General features: G+C 43.1%; 1 protein-coding gene across 3 annotated transcripts in view; it reads right to left on the reverse strand.

The window, feature by feature from the left end:
• Window positions 1-25,295, reverse strand: part of LTBP1 (latent transforming growth factor beta binding protein 1) — a 439,153-nt gene that overhangs the window by 262,550 nt on the left and 151,308 nt on the right. For all 3 annotated transcript variants that reach the window (XM_073672632.1, XM_073672633.1, XM_073672634.1), the window contains exon 4: window positions 2,730-2,908. In XM_073672632.1, the coding sequence (XP_073528733.1) occupies window positions 2,730-2,908 (179 nt within the window). The remainder of the gene's footprint in view (window positions 1-2,729; window positions 2,909-25,295) is intronic.

Raw genomic sequence — 25,295 nt, forward strand, 5'->3', positions numbered from 1 at the left:
AACAGACACGTTTATTTACTTTGCATATTCCACATCGCTGCACAATGATTGTGATCTCCTACATCACTCCAGTCCTCTCAATCCGATTCTCTATCTCATACACCCACACACTAGGGTCAATTTCAAAGGAAGCCAATTATCATGTCATCATCTCTTTGTAGCGAGGGAAGAATCCCATCGAGACAACAGGAAAACATAAAAATTCCAGTAGATGTTACCGCTGGTTAGATTCAAAACCCAGGACCACAGTTCTGGAAGGCAAAACAGAGTGGCAGCGTTCCTTGAATTTGTGGCATATGGTCAAAATCTTACTATATAAAGAGCTTAATGTTGAGGTGAGTCCGATTTACTCTGGCTCTGCCATTACCAACACAGCTTCTACTGATCTGTTCTTTTCTGATTAACTCAAAAGTTAATGCTACAACACAGAATCAACCAGCTAATGAAATACATATTTAAATGCGGGGAATCCAGAAACGTAATTCGTTTTTTTTTTAAATTGGAAGTGGTTCCAGAAATATGAAGTTTTATTAAGGGATTTCCATCGTACAATAATGCATGTGCTAGAAATCCAAGCGGCCAAATTAATTCTTTAGCATAAAACACATACAATTTTTTTTCACTTTTTGAATTGGCGAACGTCTCTGTAATCTTAGAAATTTTAGTTTTGTTTTCTGTAATGCCATTTACTAATTTATTAATTATGACAACTTTGCTATTTATCGTGTAAAAGGGCTGAAAGTGACTAGACATGGGTAATTTGAGTTAGTTTTTACTATGTAGAGCACACTTTTCTAGCTTCCGAAACTTATTTGTTTCGGAGCTCGGGCTGCTAGTATGAAATAAAGACAACGTAAAGCCGATCAAAAACTGCACAGTAACTATACTTTCACGCAATTTTCAGAAAAAAAACTGCCATATGGGAATTAGGAATAACACTATTTCTGGCCTTTATATGACTTGCATCCTGCATTTTCACTGGTTTTCCCCTACGCAGGCTGTAGCTTTTAATTTGCAATTGATTGTTAGCTGGTGGAAGAAAAAAAGCTGCTATGATGTCTTCTCTGCACAGCCTCTCTTCTCTACACATAGAAGATCTTCTGTTCTTTATTCCTTAGTTAGAATACAGACAGTTGCAGAATGTAGGAAACTATACAGCAGTACTGAGCACTGTAGATGTGCATCCAGCTCTGGAAGGAGGTTAAAGACTTGACTGAAAGCTCAGCACAATCTTCTGTCTACAATAGGAGGTGTAACCTGACAACTCACTGTGCTGTTAGTCTGTGTTGACTTCAAAAAATAAAGATTTGTGCTATTTTTTTCAGAGTGGATGATGAGTTCAAGAGGCAGGGTAGAAGAGAAGAAGTGAATCTTAAGTGTAGAAAGAAGCAGAATCCTTTAATACAATATATTAAAAGTTTTCTTATATTTGCCTTTTCTATTGGTTTATGCCATGATTGTTGAAATACAGTCCACACTTGAAGGGGTTGTCTACTACCAAAACCATTTATGAATAGCTCAATTGTGCAGTGTAGAATAAAAATAAAGATATACTTACCTCACAGACCAGCACAATTCCTCTGATGTTTGTGCTGTGTCCTCTTGCATTTATGTGATATTGTTATGTCATTTCACCACTGCAGCTGCCAGGGAACAAAGTGCCAACATGGAAGGTACACCACTAGTCCAGGAGGTAAGCATGAAGGTTTTTTTTTCTTTAGGCTGCACAATAAAGCTATTCTCTAATTAGTTGTCCAGCAGTGGACAACCCCTTTGATAGTAGATTAGTCTAAAAATATAATGACAATTCTAGATGGTCAAAAAAAGAATCTCTTTCAGACCTGAAGATTTAGGAAATTAATAAAAATGTGTATAAAGAGGACCTTTCAACAAATTGTTCATGCTGAACTGTGCACAGGATGTTATAGTGGTTGCATAAACATTTTTTTATTTCGCCTCTTTGTGGTAGAGAAGTTAGATAGAAGGGTTTGTAATGTGACACATTTAAACTCTGCTGCACTGCCCCTCCATCCACACTGACTCATGCAGGAGGTTAGACCAAGAGATCAGAGCTGTGGCATTACATCTCACACACTGAGAAATCTACTCTAAGCGGTGGTGGGGCGTGTTCTTTCCTTTGGTTATTGCTACCTGCTTATGATTGGTCTGCACCATACAGGGGAAGAAGTACACGCCCGTAATGAAAACTGTCTAAAAACACTCACTTGGACTAAAAAAAAAGTTATCTCTTTAGGGGTAAATACTTTCATTGCTAATTTCTCCGCAACACAGGTGAATTAAAAAAATATGTTAAATTCCGCTCTGCAGCAAATATTAAATCATGTGTCTTTCTAGTTTAACATGACAAATTTGGTGAAAGGTCCTCTTTAAACTACATTATTCAATGTGTTTTAGGTGCTGAAAACTGAACCACATAAATACTATGAGGATACAATAACACATAAAGAGTGTTGAAATATTGTCCTCTTGACATTATGACAATAATCTGCTGCACATTCACTGTGTTCTAGAATTCACTCTATGATAATTAAATATAAAGCGTAGAAACTTTTTTTGGCTGAAATGTATAAACCTAAAATGATTAACAGTTTATGTATCTGTAATTTTACAGGCCAATTTACCAAATCATCTTTGTCCAATGTAGCGTTAGTACATGTTGTGCAGAAACTACATTACTAATAAGAAAATTATAGTAATACAAAACTTACAGTGATGTAACTGTGATGTCAGATGGTCCAGGCCATTTGCTCTGAGAGGTAGTGATCCTTCTGTGGACTGTTCACCCAGGAGAAGTTTCTTGGAGTTAGAGAAGTACTTTGGTTTAATCATGAACTGCTGTGTCTGTCCATGCTGGAGGTTCATGGTCAATGTTTGTGGTGGTACCATCCTGTTCAAGACAACAAAGACTTCTTAATCATATTTTATTCTAGAATTATTGTTTCTACGGGTACAAATTAAACTTATTTTGAACATACATACATTTTACGTAAGAGGGATGCAACACTATAAGACCTGTGGCCATATGATAATATGACGTATGACACAATGTAGGACAGATCCCAAAAGTGTTTAAGAAATCCATCACTGAATTTGGAATATGAACACACGCCTAGTCTTCTTTGCAACAACTAAGACCTGGACACACATGGAAGCCTTAAAACAAATGTTAAGCAAAATTATTCATGATATTTCATTTATACTTAGTGGGGGCTGGTGTAGGGATTACTTTTTCTCACCCTTAGCTCCAAATTCTCTTTTTGAGATACTGTAAGGGCTCATGCAGATGACCTTATAACTCGGATGAAAGCTCTCAGTCAAAACTCCCCCATGTTATTCTATGGGGCGGTGCACAAGTCAGATTTTTTTTCTCGGACCGGGCAGTTGGGGGAAAAAAAAAATCGCAGCATGCACAATTTTCCTCCAAGAATCAGATGGAACTTGCCCATTTAACCATTTAACTCTATGGGTCCATGGAAAAAAATAGAACTGCTCTCTGATGACATCCGAATGCAGTCTGATTTTCACTGACTGACATTACAGAGAAGGTGAAAAAAAAAATTTTTTATCCACCTCCAAGAAAATGGGATCATACTCTGATCAAACTCTGACCAAACTCTGATAAGAGTCTGATCAGAGTGTGATTAGCATAATTGGACCAATTTTTTGGATGTGGAGAAAATGGTTGCGTGATCATGCCCTAAGAATGAGGTTAAGAGTTTGGCTGTAGACAATTCATACAATGAGAAATAATGCAGTAAGCTCTGTATTGGCATCCGTAGGCGGACAGAACATCAAAATGTACTATGAACTTATACATAATGTTAGATCTAGAAACAATATGGTGCTACATCAGATTTTGAGAGTATGCATTTTTTTCTTCTCGATTGTAGATCAAAACTAAGTTCAAATGTGCGGAGACAAATGTGAACAAATCAGTTTTAACTTTTGTTCTTGTTCTACAGTTAGAGTCGAGTCATTTTGTGCATTTCTTAGAAATCCTGATAAATTATTTTTCCTTCCATTAGGCTACAGTATGCCTGTATGCACATACTGTCAAAGCAACCATTCATGCAATAGAAGAAAATTACTTTATTCCTAGTGTTCTAATCACTCATGAAATACCTAGGCCCCTTTGCGAGTAAGGTGAACGCTTGAAGCTAAACTGCTGTCCAAATGTGGTCAATAAATCTAGCAAAAATAATGTAGGGAACTAGTTCAAAACACTAATGTATTTTTTGTTACTACGCATACAAAAAAAAATTCATCAAAACAATTTATGTTAAAAATGTCCTGTCTGTCTATCTCTAAGGAGGACCTATCACTACTCCTGACAAGTCTTTTATAGTAAATACTTATATTTTCTATAGAATAGCTCTGCATGGTATAGCTCTGCATTGTATTATTACTTTTCTGCTTGTCAAACGGGTGTGATCACATATTGTGAAACTGGCAGTACTGCATGGACAATGCCCAAAGGGCAACACCCAACTGTCAATGTATTCGTAAATCTGTAGTAAAAATAAAAGAGGAATGGTACAATGCAGATTTCATAGAAAAGTCGCTCCAGAATGGTTATTCCAAGAGGAATAAAATTACTTACTGAAAATTACATTCCAGGGGAGGTTACGGGTATTCTTTTAATTTATAAAACTCAAACATAAATCCTATGTAAAGTGCCCCAACGCACTTCTATAGTCCACAACTGTCACAGATCCAGAAGGACAATCTCAGTTTTTGGGCACTGTTCATCTGCCCTGCTGTCTGCCTCATGTCACACCATGTCCCAGGCTCCATTCTCCCGGTTTTCATTTCTCCATCGCTACACACTAAATGACGGTACAAAGCTTCCAACATGACCATATCATGCTTGGCACAGCTGAGCTTGTTCTCTCCTGGTTACCTATTCCACCTCCTCCATTCTACATTGAGACACATCGAGACAATGAGACACAGACACAGGAACAGATCAAGAGAACCATTTCTGTAGGCAACCATATGTAGCCTAGAAAATATGGTTCCAATTCTAATTACTGGTTGTGTATATCTAAATAGACAAGCAGTGAATATATACAGTAGCTGAAGGCCATAAAGGAAAGCTGCTATGCAAAGAAAAAAGCTGAAAGGACTTCAGCCTCATTCATGGGTTCAATCAGGATTTTCAATAGGAAGATAGGAATAACACATAAGTATAGTGATCACCCTAAAAGTATCTTACGATACTCTCTTCAGTGTGTGGAATTCAAGTTTCTAATTTAGTGCTGTTTGCTGTTCATTAGCTTCATTCACTTGCAGGTTGCACATTATTTATTTCAATATGGGGCAGAAAAGAAGAAGATTTGGACCACTTCAGCCCTTCCCTTCCTACTCACTGACAGATAGATTGCTAGATAAATATTGAAATACAGAAATAATAACTTGAATATTTCACCTAAACAAGGCAGATATAACTATCGTTCGTTGGAACTTTCTAACTAAACTTGTCTTGTGGGTACAGCAACATTGACAATGAGTCAAGACACCCCAGTAGCACTAAGCAAAGGGAGACATGACTTTGGGAGGGGTGGAGCTTTAACTCCTGCAGCTTTGTTTGTATAACTGTGTAGACTTTAAGTAAGAGTGATTCTGCTTTAAGAGGAAGAAGCACAGTATGTCTGTGCCTGGTGTCTTACTGTGAGAAGGGTGGGGCTTATATAGAGGATGTTATTTCTCTGTCTTATATCTCTCTCCCTCTTTCACTCACCAGACAAACTGGAGGAAACATTATCCGCCCTCCTGCCCTGCTATAATTACTATCCCACAACTCTTTATTTAACCATTACTTGCACCGTGTTGAATGCCTTATTGTATTTGTTGAATTAGCCTTTGTATATCTCGTACCATGTCCAATTCTATAATGGTTATAAAGAGTTAACGTTAGCATTAACATTCTAAGCCCAAGGGAAGGGCAATCCTTCAGCCATGGCTCCCTAGAGGTCTCCTCCACAAGGGCTTTTTCCTCTCCTGAGCGCTGTAGGATGACTCTTTGTGAGTTGGAGGTTTACCAAGCTAAGTCCCCTTTTTAATCCATTTGCAGGGGCATCTACCAAAGTTAAAGAGATGTTTAAATTACACTGCTCAAAAAAATAAAGGGAACACTTAAACAACAGAATATAACTCCAAGTAAATCAAACTTCTGTGAAATCAAACTGTGCACTTAGGAAGCAGCACTGATTGACAATCAATTTCACATGCTGTTGTGCAAATGGAAGAGACAATAGATGGAAATTATTGGCTATTATCAAGACACATTCAATAAAGGAGTGGTTCTGCAGGTGGGGACCACAGACCACATCTCAGTACCAATGCTTTCTGGCTGATGTTTTGGTCACTTTTGAATGTTGGTTGTGCTTTCACACTCGTGGTAGCATGAGATGGACTCTACAACCCACAGAAGTTGCTCAGATAGTGCAGCTCATCCAGGATGGCACATCAATGCGAGCTGTGGCAAGAAGGTTTGCAGTGTCTGTTAGTGTAGTGTCCAGAGGTTGGAGGCATTACAAGGGGACAGGCCAGTACACCAGGAGACGTGGAGGGGGCCGTAGGAGGGCAACAACCCAGCAGCAGGACCGCTACCTCCGCCTTTGTGCAAGGAGGGACACGAGGATCACTGCCTGAGCCATGCAAAATGACCTCCAACAGGCCACAAATGTGCAAGTGTCTGCACAAACGGTTAGAAACCGACTCCATGAGGGTTGTATGAGGGCCCGACGTCCACTAATGGGGGTTGTGCTCACAGCCCAACACCGTGCAGGACGCTTTGCATTTGCCACAAAACACCAGGATTGGCAAAGTTGTCACTGGCGCCCTGTGCTCTTCACAGATGAAAGCAGGTTCACACTGAGCACATGTGACAGACGTGACAGAGTCTGGAGATGCTGTGGAGAGTGATCTGCTGCCTGCAACATCCTTCAGCATGACCGATTTGGCAGTGGGTCAGTAATGGTGTGGGGTGTCATTTCTTTGGAGGGCCGCACAGCCCTCCATGAGCTCGCCAGAGGTAGCCTGACTGCCATTAGGTACTGAGATAAGATCTTCAGACCCCTTGTGAGACCATATGCTGGTGGGGTTGGCCCTGGGTTCCTCCTAATGCAGGACAATGCCAGAACTCATGTGGCTGGAGTGTGTCAGCAGTTCCTGCAAGATGAAGGCATTGAAGCTATGGACTGTCCCGCCCGTTCCCCAGACCTGAATCCGATTGAGCACATCTGTGACATCATGTCTCGCTCCATCCACCAACGTCACGTTGCACTACAGACTGTCCAGGAGTTGGCGGATGCTTTAGTCCAGGTCTGGGAGGAGATCCCACAGGAGACCATCCGCAACCTCATCAGGAGCATGCCCAGTAGTTGTAGGGAGGTCATACAGGCACGTGGAGGCCATACACAATACTGAGCCTCATTTTGACTTGTTTTAAGAACATTACATCAAAGTTGGATCAGCCTGTAATGTGTTTTTCTACTTTAATTTTGGGGGTGACTCCAAATCCAGGCCTCCATTGGTTAATAAATTTGATTTCCATTGATGATTTTTGTGTGATTTTGTTGTCAGCACATTCAACTTTGTACAGAACAAAGTATTCAATGAGAATATTTCATTCATTCAGATCTAGGATGTGTTATTTGAGTGTTCCCTTTATTTTTTTGAGCAGTGTATATAAAAAAAGGCTAAAAAGTGTGGCTTGAAATGTACAAGACGTCACAGCTTTGCTATTTAGGAGTCAGATGGAAGTTGCAGACATGTTAAAGTGAACTAATTTTAACTAATAGAGGATGTAAAACCTCATAGTAGTGAACAGGTTCGACTTTGGTGGCCAGCTTGAAGGATGTTGTAATGGTAACGTCAATCAAAAGCGGGCACCTTGGTTAAGCACATGAGTGAGGATAATAGGTTCATTGGTGCCCTGAAAGTTTACTGGCTCTGCTTGAATGGCAAGCCAGTGCGTGCCGCCCATTTATGGCTGTCTGTCCTGTATGTCAGACAGCTGGGGATATCACAGTACTGGTAAATCACAATGTACTAGCACTTCACCTGACTCCTACTGTACAATGAAAACTTCCTAATACTGAATTCAGATGAAAAATAGAGCTGCAGCACAAAATGCTAAGAGTTGAAGGAAAAAAAGACTTAGAAGGGGTATTCCCATCTCCAAGATCGTATTCCAATATGTAGTAGGTGTAATAATAATAACATTAGCAAATACCTCCAATTAGCAATGTAGTATAGTTCTTTTTATTTACTCTGTCTCTTTCCTCATGTGCAGTTCATTACAGTAGCTTAGGTATCCATGGTTATGTAAGAGACTCAGGGTAGTAGTTGTGGCCAACGGCTGATGTATTCCCATACCCTGGTCCCATGACAAAGATAAATGTCCCAAATCTCCTGTGTTGTGTGTGTGGTGCAGAACACTCACGTTTTTATTGCAGCTCTCTGTTGTCTTCGGTTCTTTCACCTCAGGAACCGCCGCACACACATTTAGGGACTTCCATTCCGTTTTATAAAAAAGAACTTTACTAGAACACTTGTAATCATCTTCATACAGCATACAGCATTGATCACATACTACTCCAGGGTTACCGTCTGATACACCGCACGTATTGATGTTCACTGTCCTGAGCTATCCCTTCCATAGCGGACGTTCCTGGTCTATGAGACCCTCGCAGTTTTAGGAATCCTGTACTGACTATCTCCCGTCCGACTTCCCCTTCAATGAAGGCTTATGGACACACACCTCACTGTGAATCCTGTGGACCGTAGGTCCCGAACGTTCGGAAATGTCTGTATCAGAGTATCTGAATACGGGTCCTTTTCTGCTGGACAGATTGTGCCAAAGGTGCCCCCTGGACCACCAACTGTTATCACCTTACATCTCTCTCTCTTCTTCTAGAACTGCCTGCAACCAGGAAACCTCTCTGTGCTTCACTGTATCTGCTCCTCCCACACTGAACAGCTCACAAACCCCTTAACTCTTTCCTAACCTGCAACTATATCTGCTTTAAGCTATAGTGCCCCCACTTAGCCTTACTCTTCTACTATTCTAATACCCCATCTGCACTAACCTATACTGACCCTATAACTGACACATCAGGCAATTGATAATAACACATGTTTACATTTAAGACAGGATATAGTGTTATGTGCATATATACAGACAAGGTGCATGACCAGATCCTGGTCACCCTCTTACATTTCCTCCCTCCTTAAACATGGTCGTCCCGACCATGAGAGCACCTGTAAAGACACCAATGCACATTTTAAAAATTCAACCACAGTTTTATATATAAAATACACAATATTTCAACACGTTGTCATCAATCTTTGACCTCGGTCCCACTCGGTTGGGACCCTGGAACACAGAGTTCAAGTTCTTTTAGATACGAGTCCGTAGGACCCCGTCCCCCTTGCTCCTGGGACCTCAAAAAAAAAATGTCCACCACAGGCCCGCTGGCCAACAACTCCTGCTCCGACAGTCCTGAAGCAGTGACCCGGCTCGATCTTCGGGTCGTCCTGACAGTTTCTCCCCCTCCCTCCTTTTACTGAGTACGGTCCCGTTGAGGACCATGAACCGCTCGACAGTTCTTATACTAGGACACAGTCCATGAAGCAGTTGCACACAGTCCCGTAGTTAACCCTTTTAGGGTTCAGTCCCATAATCCAGCAGGGGAATGCGCAAACGTGCGCAACAGAACTTGGGGGGGGGGGACGACATGCACAAACAGATTTATCTTCTGGCCGTCCGGCCAGCACCATAGCTCCATGGTGCTATGAGGGCTAGTTGACCTTTAAGAGACGAGGAACAGTCGCTCTTTAGTGACCGCATCCTGGGCCACCTCCGGTTACTACCGGGCTAGACAGGAGCTCCTGGACCTAGGAACGCAGAACAGTTCCTTGTCTTCCTCCGTGCAACGAGCACAACCAGATGTTTTGAAAGCAGCCGCTCACTCGGGGATTCCCCTGGGACCACCGTAGTGGGCCACTCCCTGACCCTGCATATAGATGATGGTGGTCCCAGAGGACGAATCACTGGAGACCGATCCTCCACTGTTGCTCCGGCTCCTTGTCTCCGATGCTGACACGCTCGAGGCTTCCGACCGCACGCTTCACTGTGAACCGACCGTTGCTCCCAATGACTCCAGCGCAGGGGATGCCCCTCTGGAGTTTACTCTGTCACTTTGGCCAACAGCCAGCTGTACAGCGGCCACTACTGTCGGCCGCACAGACCGATTCATCGCCTGCTCCTCTCTGTGAGACAGAACGGTGACGGCAACTGCATACGGGCCTCGGGGTCCAAGCTCTTTAATGAACTCAACTCGGCTACCCATAAACAAGAGACCGGGGGTGTCAACAGACCCTTGATTGATGTAGAACTTCTCGCCGGTCCCCACTTCCTGTATGAACCCGTAGCCGCGGGACAAATCGAAATGCCGCACGATGCCGCTAGTCATCCGGCCGGACATTGCTCCTCCCCCCGGCCTCCGCAGCTCTTCACGGATGCGGCGCTCCCGCCTTTTCTTCTCGGCAATTGCCTCGGCGATCCACCGGGTCTCCTCTTCCCCAGGGGCTCTTACTACTTCCTGGTAAGTAGGGGGTTGGGGGCTGGGGACAGGGCCCGCATCGGGACTCACCGCCACCACGGTCATCGGGGCCGGCTCGCCGTCACTTGATGGCACCTCCGAGGTCGTTGCTTCTCTGGCCGCTTCCTCCTGGACCACTTCCTGTTTCTCTCTGGGGCTTGCGACCACGAGCCACTTTAAGGCCTTTGCAAGGGAGACGGCATCCTCACGTGGATCGTGGAAGGGGTACCAGCCTGGTACGAATGGTAAGCCGCTCTCCAGAGGGTAGTCATGGAGGTCAAAGACCCCCCAGCGGCCTCCTGGGCGTTCCTCCTTCTCTTCGCGCTCCCTGCGCCGGCTCCACTCCATTCTTCCACAGCCACCTCGATGAGACATGTTGCTCTGCTGCTCCAGCTTTACTGTCTCTCCCAGCAATGGCGCCGCACTGCTCAACACACGGGGTTTTCCTTCTAGACTCCGCCCGTCCATGGGTGGAGCTGCCTTCGGCAATTCTTCCCACTCTGTCTCTGGGATCTTCAATGGTAGGCGGAACTTCTTCCTTCGCCGCGCCCATTGTGGGCGGATACCACTCACATGGGGCCGTAATCTCCATCTGGGCCGGCGTCCATACCATACTGCTTTCCGCGCCGTTTTGTGCTCAGGACGCCCATGATGGGCGGGACCTTCGCCAATCTCCGCGCCATCCTCCGCCATCTTTGGACTCACGTTACTGGCCACCATCTTGGCATCGCCATGTTCATCCACAATCTCATTTCGTACACTTTTCAATTCTCTCCGCTGCATTTGTTTATCTTCAGGCGCCTCATCTGCGCCGCGGGTCTTCTCCACCCCGCTCTCTTCATGCGAGGTACTCGCATCCTGCCGACTACGCCAATTTTGTAAGAGACTCAGGGTAGTAGTTGTGGCCAACGGCTGATGTATTCCCATACCCTGGTCCCATGACAAAGATAAATGTCCCAAATCTCCTGTGCTGTGTGTTTGGTGCAGAACACTCACGTTTTGATTGCAGCTCTCTGTTGTCTTCGGTTCTTTCACCTCAGGAACCGCCGCACACACATTTAGGGACTTCCATTCCGTTTTATAAAAAAGAACTTTACTAGAACACTTGTAATCATCTTCATACAGCATACAGCATTGATCACATACTATTCCAGGGTTACCGTCTGATACACCGCACATATTGATGTTCACTGTCCGTTTGTCCTGAGCTATCCCTTTCATAGCGGACGTTCCTGGTCTATGAGACCCTCGCAGTTTTAAGAATCCCGTACTGATTATCTCCCGTCCGACTTCCCCTTCAATGAAGGCTTATGGACACACACCTCACTGTGAATCCTGTGGACCGTAGGTCCCGAACGTTCGGAAATGTCTGTATCAGAGTATCTGAATACGGGTCCTTTTCTGCTGGACAGATTGTGCCAAAGGAGCCCCCTGGACCACCAACTGTTATCACCTTACATCTCTCTCTCTTCTTCTAGAACTGCCTGCAACCAGGAAACCTCTCTGTGCTTCACTGTATCTGCTCCTCCCACACTGAACAGCTCACAAACCCCTTAACTCTTTCCTAACCTCCAACTATATCTGCTTTAAGCTATAGTGCCCCCACTTAGCCTTACTCTTCTACTATTCTAATACCCCCTCTGCACTAACCTATACTGACCCTATAACTGACACATCAGGCAATTGATAATAACACATGTTTACATTTAAGACAGGATATAGTGTTATGTGTATATATACAGACAAGGTGCATGACCAGATCCTGGTCACCCTCTTACAGTTACGACCACTAGCAACTAGCTAACTAGCACTCTATCAGTGGTCGTAACCATGGATACCTAAGGTCCTGCAATGCCTGCACATGAGGAAAGAGACATAACAAATCAGAAGAACTATACTACATTTCCAATTGGAGGTATTTGCTAATATTATTATTATTACAACTACTAAATATTGGGATAGGATCTTGGCAATGGGAATACCCCTTTAAAGGGGTTGTTCACAATTTTTTTTTTAAATGCCTAAAAGTAGTGATCATTACAAAAAGTGATAATACTCATATGCTAAAATCTTCAGTTTCTTCAAGACTGAATTCCTGTGGTGCTGCTGATCTTTGTTATGACCCTGCTGTGATGAGGTGCTGACCATTGAAGCCGATCATTGTCCAAAGCTGTGATGCATGCATGTATAGCAAGATACTGTCTACAATAGTGATTGGCAGCAGCACTCGTGCACATGGTCAGTAAGGCAGGACACCTGGCAATTTACCAGGTAAATAAGAGTTATGATGCTACTGTATTGCAGTTCATGATTCTGGGCAATCTTTTTAAACTCTTGGACAACTCCTTTAACAGAGGCACTGTACATGAGGCTCTAAATGCTTGTTCTCATCCCTCTTTTCTGTCTCCATTGACTGCACACTACTATGTGAACCTTTGTGCAGCAAGAGAGCACTGTAGACAAGAGAGAGGGATGATAGTGTGCCACACCTTTTCACCTCCTGCAGTGTCAGTGTGGGAGAGCAGGGTTGGGGATTCCATTCAGGCAGCACTCGCTCTAGGGAGGTTCGCAGCATTGTGATTGACGGGGCAGAATAGTGCAAGGAGACTTTGGCCACAGACAGGTGCGCCGACCAGCTCTCACATATGAAATAAAATTGTTTTTCTGTCCAATCAAGGTAGTGAAATCTATACAGCAGGTATGAGTTTTATAGAGGCAAAGTTCCTTATAGGACTGCACAGTTAGATTAAATCTGGCTTTGGCGATGACGGATTCCCTTTAAACAAAACCTCCTCAGTCACTAATGGGTCACTCCTAAACTAAATTCTCTTCCCATGTGAACTGCTTATTGTGATAACTATATGTTGATTCTGGGACTACATCATAACAGGAAACTATTAGAGAATTCCTAGAAACATTACTTAAACCTAATACTAAACCAGTAGTTGTTCCAAGAGTGCAGTGTGAAACGCCTGTAAAACCTACGCTATAAAAAGCAACCTTCAGACTTCTCCTAATGAAGCCAGATTATAACAGAAAGCAGCAAACGATGAATAGTCAAAGCCATGAAAGTGAAATATATGCAGATGTCAACACAAAATAGGCTCATGGGCTGTTAATTAGCGCATCGAAAGCTGGAACGGGAGCTACATAAACAGTTAGCTAACCAATCCCTGCTGACATAATCCGCCTGTCAGAGCAAACGTTAAGAGTAACTAGTGTAGCATCGGCGTCTCTGCCCCGTACTAGGCAGAGACGCCGTCCCTCTCACCTCCCCGCTCCTGGCGCGGCGTCCTCCTGCGCTTCTCTCCCCGCTGCTTCCGGCACGCGCTCCTTCCCCGGCAGTGTGCTCAGGGCGCGCGCGCTCCCCCTGTCTTAAAGGGACCGCGCGCCGTCCTAAGGAGTCCCCGGCCAATTGCCGGAGGACCTCCCATATATAAGGCACCTCCTCCAAAATGGAGGTGCCCGAGCAATGTTGTTGCAAAGCCTTCACTCTGCTTCAGCCCTCAGGTCCCGTTACCAGTTACCAGCCAGTTACCTGCCAGATTCCTGCTTGATACCTGCCTGATATCCGTTTACCTGCTTGCTAGCCTGCGGTCCGACGGTCTGCCTTACGACACCTGTCAGTCTGTCTATAGACCAGCCTGCCCGCTCACCTGGGAGCGCTCATCTGCTACCTGCCTGCTAGCCTACCTGGAGGCTCCGCTGTCACTTGCCGTGACCACCTGCCTGTCCAGATACTCTTGCTTGCTCACCTGGGAGCGCTCACCTGCTACCTGTCTGCTAGCCTACCTGGAGGCTCCGCCGTCACTTGCCGTGACCACCTGCCTGTCCAGAGACTCTTGCCTGCTCACCTGGGAGCGCTCACCTGCTACCTGTCTGCTAGCCTACCTGGAGGCTCTGCCGTCACTTGCCGTGACCACCTGCCCGTCCAGAGACTCTCGCCCGCTCACCTGGGAGCGCTCACCAGCCACCTGCCTGCTGTCCTTCTACCCAGAGACTGTCCCTGTCACTTGCCGTGAGTACCCGTCCTACTACCCAGAGACTGTCCCTGTCACTTGCCGTGACTACCTGCCCCTCTACCCAGAGACTGTCCCTGTCACTTGCCGTGACTACCTGCCCATCTTCCCTGGGAGCCACCCGTTTCCTTACAAGGACTGCCCCCTTGTATAGTTGCACAGAGGTTCCACCTCCCAGACCCGTTACAACTAGTAGCAGCAAGGTAGTGCTTATCACATGCCAGATTAGCAGCCTAGTCCCAAGAAGCCTATGGCCGACTATGAGCACTCCACTTCTGTGTCACCTGTCAGCAAATGCTATCTGGCGGCCCTACAGATTCATACAACATGCATCTTACCTTGTCTAGAATCAACTGAGGCAATAATTACTCAGGTCGGGAGGTATAAACTGTGTTCTGCCAATTCAATAACCCTATGTCATGCGCCAACACCTCAGAACTGTACAGGCACATCACAGTGGGCATACAGAAAAAGTGTGGGACCAATTTATAAGCCCACCTAGGGGTTTCTAGACTTGTGGATCCAGAGAGTTGTCATAGAAGACAGACAGACAATAAATCACAGCTGGATAACATGTAAGTAACAAGTCTTCAAATACATAGTAGTTGTCCAGAATGTTCAAAGATGATTAAAAAACATAAGTGTATTACAAAAAACATCCATCATAGAGTATATACTGTATATAAAGGGAGAGATAGCTCTCTCTCTCTATATATATATATTTTTTTAATTATTTATTCATTCACTTACTGTATATAGCGCCATTAATTCCACAGCGCTTTACAGACATTATCATCGCTGTCCTCATCGGGGATCAAAATCTACATTCCCTATCAGTATGTCTTTGGAGTGGGGGAGGAAACCGGAGAACCCGGAGGAAACCCTTGCAAACACGGGGGGAACATACAAACTCCTTGCAGATGTTGTTCTTGGCGGTATTTGAACCCAGGACCCCAGCGCTGCAAAGCACACAGTGGTAACCACTGAGCCACCATGCTGCCCCTTTTTTTATTTTTTTAATCTTCTAAAATATACATATATTTTTTTTATCTTCGTCTCCACTTTTTACACAGTGAAGTATCTTTATGATGAATTTTAACTGTTTTTTTTTCTTAAATAAAGGTGTGTTTTTAAATCATCTTTGGAAAAGCTGGCTAACTGCTATATATTTGAAGACTATATCACAGTAACATAGTAACATAGTTTTTAAGGTTGAAGGAAGACTAAGTCCATCTAGTCCAACCCATAGCCTAACTTGTTGATCCAGAGGAAGGCAAAAAAAAACCATGTGGCAAACACTAAGCTCCACATTGGGGAAAAAAATTCCCTCCCGACTCCATACGACAATCAGACTAGTTCCCTGGATCAACGCCCTATCAAGGAATCTAGTATTTATAACCTGAAATATTATACTTTTCAAGAAAGGCATCCATGCCCTTCTTAAATTTTAACAGTGAATCACTCATTACAACATCATGCGGCAGAGAGTTCCATAGTCTCACTGCTCTTATAGTAAAGAATCCTCGTCTGTGATTAGGTTTAAACCTTCTTTCCTCCAGACGAAGAAGATGCCCCCTTGTCCCCGTCTCAGGCCTCAGAGTAAAAAGATCAGTAGAAATGTCTTTGTACTGTACCCTCAAATACTGGTACATAGTAATAAGATCACCCCTAAGCCTTCTTTTTTCCACAGTAAATAACCCCAAGTGTAATAACCTGTCTTGGCATTGCAGACCCCCCAGTCCTCTAATAACCTTGGTCGCTCTTCTCAGCACCCGCTCTAGTTCAGCTATGTCTTTCTTATACACCGGAGACCAGAACTGTACACAGTATTCTAAGTGTGGTCGCACTAGTGACTTGTATAGAGGTAAAAATATGTTCTCCTCATGAGCATCTATGCTTCTTTTAATGCATCCCATTATTTTATTTGCCTTTGCAGCAGCAGCCTGACACTGGCCACTAAACGTGAGCTTGTCGTCCACCAATACACCCAGGTCTTTTTCAGTTACAGTTTTGCCCAGTGTTTTACAATTAAGCATATAATTACACATTTTATTTCCTCTGCCCAAGTGCATTACCTTACATTTATCCCCATTAAAGCTCATTTGCCATTTATCAGCCCAAGCTTCTAGTTTACATAGATCCTCCTGTAATATAAAATTGTCCTCCTCTGTATTGATTACCCTGCAGAGTTTAGTGTCATCTGCAAATATTGAAATATTACTCTGTATGCCCCCTACAAGGTCATTAATAAATATGTTAAAAAGAAGGGGGCCCAATACTGACCCCTGTGGTACCCCACTGTTAACTGAGACCCAGTCTGAGTGTTTTCCATTAATAACCACCCTTTGTTTCCTATCACTGAGCCAATTCTTAACCCACAAACATACAGTACAGACAAAAAGTTTGGACACACCTTCTCAATTAAAGATTTTTCTGTATTTTCATGACTATGAAAATTGTACGTTCACATTGAAGGCATCAAAACTATGTGGAAACTATGGCATCAAAACTATGTGGAATTATATATTTAACAAAAAAGTGTGAAACAACTGAAAATATGTCTTATATTCTAGGTTCTTCAAAGTAGCCACCTTTTGCTTTGATGACTGCTTTGCACACTCTTGGCATTCTCTTGATGAGCTTCAAGAGGTAGTCACCGGAAATGGTCTTCCAACAATCTTGAAGGAGTTCCCAGAGATGTTTAGCACTTGTTGGCCCTTTTGCCTTCACTCTGCGGTCCAGCTCACCCCAAACCATCTCGATTGGGTTCAGGTCTGGTGACTGTGGAGGCCAGGTCATCTGGCGTAGCACCCCATCACTCTCCTTCTTGGTCAAATAGCCCTTGCACAGCCTGGAGGTGTGTTTGGGGTCATTGTCCTGTTGAAAAATAAATGATGGTCCAACTAAACGCAAACCGGATGGAATAGCATGCTGCTGCAAGATGCTGTGGTAGCCATGCTGGTCCAGTATGCCTTCAATTTTGAATAAATCCCCAACAGTGTCACCAGCAAAGCACTCCCACACAATCACACCTCCTCCTCCATGCTTCACGGTGGGAACCAGGCATGTAGAGTCCATCCGTTCACCTTTTCTGCGTCGCACAAAGACACGGTGGTTGGAACCAAAGATCTCAAATTTGGACTCATCAGACCAAAGCACAGATTTCCACTGGTCTAATGTCCATTCCTTGTGTTCTTTAGCCCAAACAAGTCTGTTCTGCTTGTTGCCTGTCCTTAGCAGTGTTTTCCTAGCAGCTATTTTACCATGAAGGCCTGCTGCACAAAGTCTCCTCTTAACAGTTGCTGTAGAGATGTGTCTGCTGCTAGAACTCTGTGTGGCATTGACCTGGTCTCTAATCTGAGCTGCTGTTAACCTGCGATTTCTGAGGTTGGTGACTCGGATAAACTTATCCTCAGAAGCAGAGGTGACTCTTGGTCTTCCTTTCCTGGGGCGGTCCTCATGTGAGCCAGTTTCTTTGTAGCGCTTGATGGTTTTTGCAACTGCACTTGGGGACACTTTCACAGTTTTCCCAATGTTTTGGACTGACTGACCTTCATTTCTTAAAGTAATGATGGCCACTCGTTTTTATTTACTTAGCTGCTTTTTTCTTGCCATAATACAAATTCTAACAGTCTATTCAGTAGGACTATCAGCTGTGTATCCACCAGACTTCTGCACAACACAACTGATGGTCCTAACCCCATTTATAAGGCAAGAAATCCCACTTATTAAACCTGATAGGGCACACCTGTGAAGTGAAAACCATTTCTGGTGACTACCTCTTGAAGCTCATCAAGAGATTGCCAAGAGTGTGCAAAGCAGTCATCAAAGCAAAAGGTGACTACTTTGAAGAACCTAGAATATAAGACATATTTTCAGTTGTTTCACACTTTTTTGTTAAGTATCTAATTCCACATGTGTTAATTCATAGTTTTGATGCCTTCAGTGTGAATGTACAATTTTCTTAGTCATGAAAATACAGAAAAATCTTTAAATGAGGTGTGTCCAAACTTTTGGTCTGTACTGTATATTTTCCCCTATCCCCATTGTTCTCATTTTATGTATCAACCTTTTGTGTGGAACCGTATCAAAAGCTTTTGAAAAGTCCATATACACAACATCCACTGCATTTCCTTGGTCCAGTCCAGAACTTGCCTCCTCATAAAAACTGATCAGATTAGTTTGACAGGAAAGGTCCCTCGTAAACCCATGTTGATATTGGGTCATGAGGTTATTCTTCTTCAGATACTCTAGTATAGCATCTCTTAGGAAACCCTCCAGGATTTTACCCACAGTAGAGGTTAAGCTTACCGGCCTATAATTTCCAAGTTCAGTTTTTGTCCCCTTTTTGAATATTGGCACCACATGTGCTATACGCCAGTCCTGTGGTACAGACCCTGGTATTATGGAATCTTTAAAGATTAAAAATAATGGTCTATCTATGACGTTACTTAATTCCTGCAGTACTCGCGGGTGTATCCCATCCGGGCCCGGGGATTTGTCAACTTTAGTGATTTTTAGACGCCGCCGTACTTCCTGCTGGGTTAAGCAAGTGACATTTACTGGAGAATTTTTGTTATCACTAATCATGTTTTCTGTCATGCGATTTTCTTGTGTAAATATGGTTGAAAAAAAATCATTTAGCATATTGGCTTTTTCCTCATCCTCATCCACCATTTCACCCAGACTATTTTTAAGGGGGCCAACACTAACATTTTTTAGTTTTTTACTATTTATGTAGTTAAAGAATATTTTGGGGTTATTTTTACTTTCTCTGGCAATGATTCTCTCTGCCTCAATCTTTGCTGCCTTGATTTGGTTTTTACATAATTTATTTCATTTTCTATATTTATTTAACGCCTCATCACTACCTACTTGCTTTAGTTCTCTAAATGCTTTCTTTTTGTCACTTATTGCGCCCCTTACAGCTCTATTTAGCCATAGTGGTTTCCTCCTATTTCTAGCATGTTTATTCCCATAGGGTATATATTGTGCACAGGTCCTATTCAGGATGTTAATAAATGTCTCCCATTTGCTTTGTGTAGTTTTATGTCTCAGGATATCATCCCAGTTTATTGCACTAAGATCATCTCTTAACCGTTGGAAATTTGCCTTCCTGAAGTTTAGTGTCCTTGTAACCCCTCTACTACACATCTTATTAAAGGTTACATGAAAATGTATTATTTTGTGATCACTATTACCCAAGTGACCCCCAACTCGTATATTTGATATGCGGTCTGGCCTATTGGTTAATATTAGGTCTAGCAGTGCCCCCCTTCTTGTTGGGTCCTGAACCAGTTGTGAAAGGTAATTGTCTCTCATAGTAGTCAAAAACCTATTTCCTTTGCTTGAACTACATGTTTCTGTCCCCAATGTATTTCAGGGTAGTTGAAGTCTCCCATAATAATGACTTCTCCTTGAGTCGCTGCTTCATCTATTTGCTTTACGAGGATATTCTCCGCTACTTCCATTATTTTTGGAGACTTATAACAAACTCCTATCAGTATTTTATTATTTTTTCCCCCTCCCCTTATCTCCACCCACAGGGACTCTACATTTTCATTAGATTCACATATATCCTCCCGCAAGACAGGTTTTAAGGATGATTTTACATATAAACACACACACCCCCCTCGCTTGTTTGTACGGTCATTTCTGAACAGACTATAGCCCTGTAAATTAACTGCCCAGTCATGGCTCTCGCCCAGCCACGTCTCAGATATCCCTACCATGTCATAATTATTTTCCAACAAAATTAATTCTAATTCCTCCATTTTGTTGGTGAGGCTTCTGGCATTAGTGTACATGCATTTTATGTATCTCTCTGTACCTCTATTCCTTCTTACTTTATTGACTGTTCTAACCCCACCCCCAATTTCTTTATTTGTGCCCAGGTCACTATCTGCACTATCTTCCCCACCTATAAAATGAATACCCTCCCCCCCAATCCCTAGTTTAAACACTCTTCCAACCTTCTAGCCATTTTCTCCCCCAGCACAGTGGGGGACAATCCCTGAAACCACCTATTGTCTTTTGCACTAAGGAGGAGAAGGGTTGGTACTGAGATTTCATATAAAGAGGAAAATAATGTCTGAGACATGAAATGAGTAAGTACCACATAGGGAGCCTAAGTGGATTAAATTGGTGGGGACTTTCTGTCTCCCTGACATACAGTGCCGGCAAAAAAAATCTTTACAAGTTCAATGAAACCACAAAATCTTAATATTCAAGTGGATTCAAGTGTTTTATTGTGGATATTTTATTACAATTAGTATTTTGTCAAGTCACCCTTACATTTTATCACCATCTGCAGTCGTTTAGGCATGGATTCAGCAAGGCTGGCTAAGTATGTGGAGTCCATGTTTACCCACAGTGTCTTCAGCACCTCCTTTAGATTGTTGATGTTGCTGGGTCGACGCACAACCTCTGAGCCTCCCCTGACCAGCCTGAAAGTGCTCTCATCACTAAACATCACTTTCTTCCACTCTTCAGATGTCCAATCTTGATATTTCTTACAAAAGGCAAGCCTTTTCTTCTTGATTGTTGCTGTGAGCAGGGGCTTCTTTGCGGCACGGCAACTTAGTAGACCCAGGTCCTTCTGCAGGCGGTGACGAATTGTCCTAGTTGCGATGTTCTGGAGGAGCTTAAGGTACTTGTTTTTTAGTTCAATGGCAGTTATAGAAGGATGTGACATCGCTTCACGCTTCAGAAGCTTATCAGTCCTTGGTGAAGTCTTCTTAGGTGCGCCAGAGCTTGACTTCCTCTGCGGTACCATCCCAGGAGGCAATGATGCCGCCGACCGCTTCAGTTGATAAATTGCTTCTCTTGACACTCCCAGATCTCTAGCTACAGCAATCACCGAATCCCCCTTCTCGAGCAGAGTCAAGGCACGGGATTTCTCTTCCATTTTAAGCTTCTTTTGACCCATTGTGGGACATAATAAAAAACTGAGGGAGATAATAAAAGACTGCCTAATAGCAAAACTGGCTGAGCTGCACATAACAACCAATCAGAGTGCAGCTTTCGCTTTACCAGAGAAGTGAAAACTGAGCGTTGATTGGTTGATATTTGCAACAAAGCCAGCTTTAATATTAGACAGTTTTTTATTATCTCCCCCATTGTGTACACTTTTAAAAAGTGAAATTATGATGTGGATTTTATATGTAAAGTTTTTTTTGCTGCGCAAGTGTAAAGATTTTTTTTGCCAGCACTGTAATTTATGTTTCAGTTGACTGAGTAGATCTCATTACAGTTAGATTTACATTATGTCCTTGTGTTGTCTAACTGATCTAGGAACATTAGAAGTCACAAGATTCATTCACTTTAGACTGAGTCATATTGACCCCTTACCCAACTGTGGCCTCCATAATTAGACTAGAGAATTCTTTACGCCTTCTGGAAGAGAGAGAATTTGCATAATACACCAATAATGAAATTCCAAAAGTATAAAACTGTAGTTCCATTTGTGTACTAATAGCAATCTGGTACAGTATAAGCAGCAATAGTGTATTAGGACTAGGATGCAGATGAGTGACCACATCATGGATTGCTTTTCACAGCCTCAAAAGTAGATGACTTGTTGCCATTGCCTGATCTGGATACAATGAGAAAAGCAGCACAGTAGCATAAAGTGCTGCACGAACTTGGTGTTAATTCATTAACCTTTGTTAACCTTTATAACAAAACTGCATCAAGTACACTAAGGCCCGGTCATCAAAGTTTTCACGCCAGAATTATGGCGTAAAAATCTTTGAAAAGTCGCAAAATTTTTGTGCAATGAGAGGCCGCACAAAATGTTTGTGACTTTTGTCATCACATCATTTTTGCCCAGCCCCGCCTGAGTGGATAGAGCTGGAGTGAGATGGAGGTGTGACTTCAGTCACTTACTCTGACTGGAGTAATATTTGTGGCAAGGCGCACGTGAAGGCACATGCCAGTTCGAGCATCACCTGATTCATGAATTCACTGTTAATGAATCAGGCCATTGGCACTCCACCCTGCCAGCTCATCTTGATGAGTCAGAGCCAATGTGCTTATTGATACCTGATCCATCAAACAATCCTATCCAATCGTGAAACACAGAAAACACTACGAAGAACGGTTAGAGGATCTGGGAAAGTTTCGCTTGCAAAAAAGAAGACTAAGAGGAGACTTAATTGCTATCTATAAATATCTGAAAGACTGTCACACTATAGAGGGATCATCCTTATTTTCATTTCCGCATGGAAACACGAGAAGCAATGGGATGAAACTGAAAGGGAGAAGATACAGATTAGATATTAGAAAAAAAATTTTGACCGTGAGGGTGATCAATGAGTGGAACAGGCTGCCACGAGAGGTGGTGAGTTTTCCTTCAATGGAAATCTTCACACAGAGGCTGGACAGACATCTGTCTGAGATGATTTAGTGAATCCTGCATTGAGCAGGGGGTTGGAGCAGATGACCCTGAAGGTCCCTTCCAACTCTCACATTCTATGATTCTATGATTTTCATGTTCACCTGTGGTCTTCCACAGATGATGTCCATTGCAATATATCTCTGTATCTAAGAACATAGTTTGTGCAACAGTGCTTGTTTTCAGTGCCTTCTGACAGCCAAAAAGAGAAGAAACCTGTCTGACCCATTGAATGATGGTAACCATCAATATCTATTACAAGATAGAATATAACTGATTTGTCAAAGCTTTTGTGAGAATACAATTATGTCAGTATGAGAGGAAACTAATATATTAAATTACATGACATCTAATACAACAGTCATTATTATAGAAAGTAGTATAATCAGCTTTGGTTAAAGGGATGCAAGATCATGCTCCATCCTTCAGCCTGGAAGATTAACTCTGAGCGCGGCTGTACAGCAGAAAAGGAACCACCCAGTGCAATCAGTGGCCGTGGCCTTCAGTCATAGATTTCTCCAGTTCGTGAATGACTTACGATCCGCTGAAGAGGCATAAGCGCAGTCTCATTTTAATTCCCAGCTGTGAATTTCTCCAGGAAGGGTTAGATTACTATAATACATTGCAGACTCCCAGTAATGAAAAGGATTAACACATCTGGTAAGGAATCCTCTAGTTTCATGGAGATTTAGAGATTTAGAGATTTTTGCTAGAGAACCATTGGTCACACTTTTAGTGACTTTTTTTTATTGTGTGCAAATTTCATACATAAAAATATTTTTACCAGGAGATAAATATGTTTACAAGAACACATATTCATTGGAGAACCAATGCCTACTGTGTCATCCTACCTTGTAACAAAGTATCAATTTGAGTTCTTTTTTAATTGCATATAAATACTTACTAACATGTGCCATTGCCATCTACAGAGAAGTCAACTGCTTGAACCACCACAGTCATTAAAACTTAGGGGATGAATCACTCCTGACACTGCTCTTGAATGTGTCTGACCAAGATCTGAGCTGTGAAGAGAATAAGTCAAAGTGGCTGCAGTACCCCTTTACAGTAGACAACAGGAACTGTCCCAGTATTTGGAACCCCATTGATCAAAAGGACATATTTCAGTGATGCTAAGTTCACAGGAAAGTATAAAAAATCATTCAACTTTCATCCAGAAAAAAAACAGGTGATCTTAGAGAGGTTGTCCACTACGATCTGTACTGGGCAGATCGAGTTCAACCTTGGAAATAAGGCTTTCTTCGAATACTTTACATTTCCAAATGTGCCTGAGAGCAGCGCTATCGTTGCCCGCTCATCCCCATCACGTGACCCCCGGCTGCAGCGATCTCTGATGTCTGGTGATGTCACGTGGAAGTGGAAGGTGACCCGGCATCACCGAGGCGGGGCCCAGTCTCCCTGTGTGACTGGGCTGTGGGTGGAGTTTCACCGCATGTCACAGCGCAGCATCTCGCGGGCTTGCGGCGCTGTTAATGAAAGCAGTGCAGGAGAGGGCGTGCGATGCTGGGCTGTGACATGCGGTGAAACTCCGTCCACAGACCAGTCATTCAGGGAGAGTAGATCCCGCTACGAGGATGCTGGGTCAGCTTCCACTTCCGGAAGTTGACGTGACATCACCAGACATCAGAGGCAGCTGCAGCCGGGGGTCACATGATGGGGATGAGCGAACAGTGATAGCGCCACTCACAGGCACATTTGTGGATTAGTTCTGAGACCTGGGTAGGCACACACTGCTTCCCTTTTTTGCTGTATTAACACATCGTTGCAAGAAGTCCAAAAATGTTGGATGTTTTTCAGTTTTCTTGTCGCAGTCGTAGAACCCGCTGGGTTGCAATGCAACCCTATTCCCTTGTATTACACTGCGACATAGCAGCGACACCAAGCAAACTTTGTTCGTGCAACAAGTGTCCCAGTCAAAATCGCAGTGTCACCCTAACCTAAATCCCTAACCTAAATCTCAGTTCATACACAATGGAACAACATTTTTATAAAAGGTGATGTGACATTTTAAAACCACAATATCACTCAATCAAGGAAAGGTTCCTTTTCTGGCAACTTATTTTTAAACTTCCAATCTCCCGTTCCTGTTTTGCTTATGTGCGGTTTAAACTGGGTCAAGAAAGCAATAAATCATCAGAATATTCTAGCAGATGGACATCTGTTTTACTAACAAAAATTCCAACTTCATAATCCATGTTCCTCTTTACAAGAATGTAGTATTTTAGTATTTTT

Source organism: Phyllobates terribilis, unplaced genomic scaffold, assembly GCF_046119375.1.
Source record: "Phyllobates terribilis strain yellow unplaced genomic scaffold, ASM4611937v1 Scaffold_3__8_contigs__length_932513732, whole genome shotgun sequence".
Classification (NCBI taxonomy): domain Eukaryota; kingdom Metazoa; phylum Chordata; class Amphibia; order Anura; family Dendrobatidae; genus Phyllobates; species Phyllobates terribilis.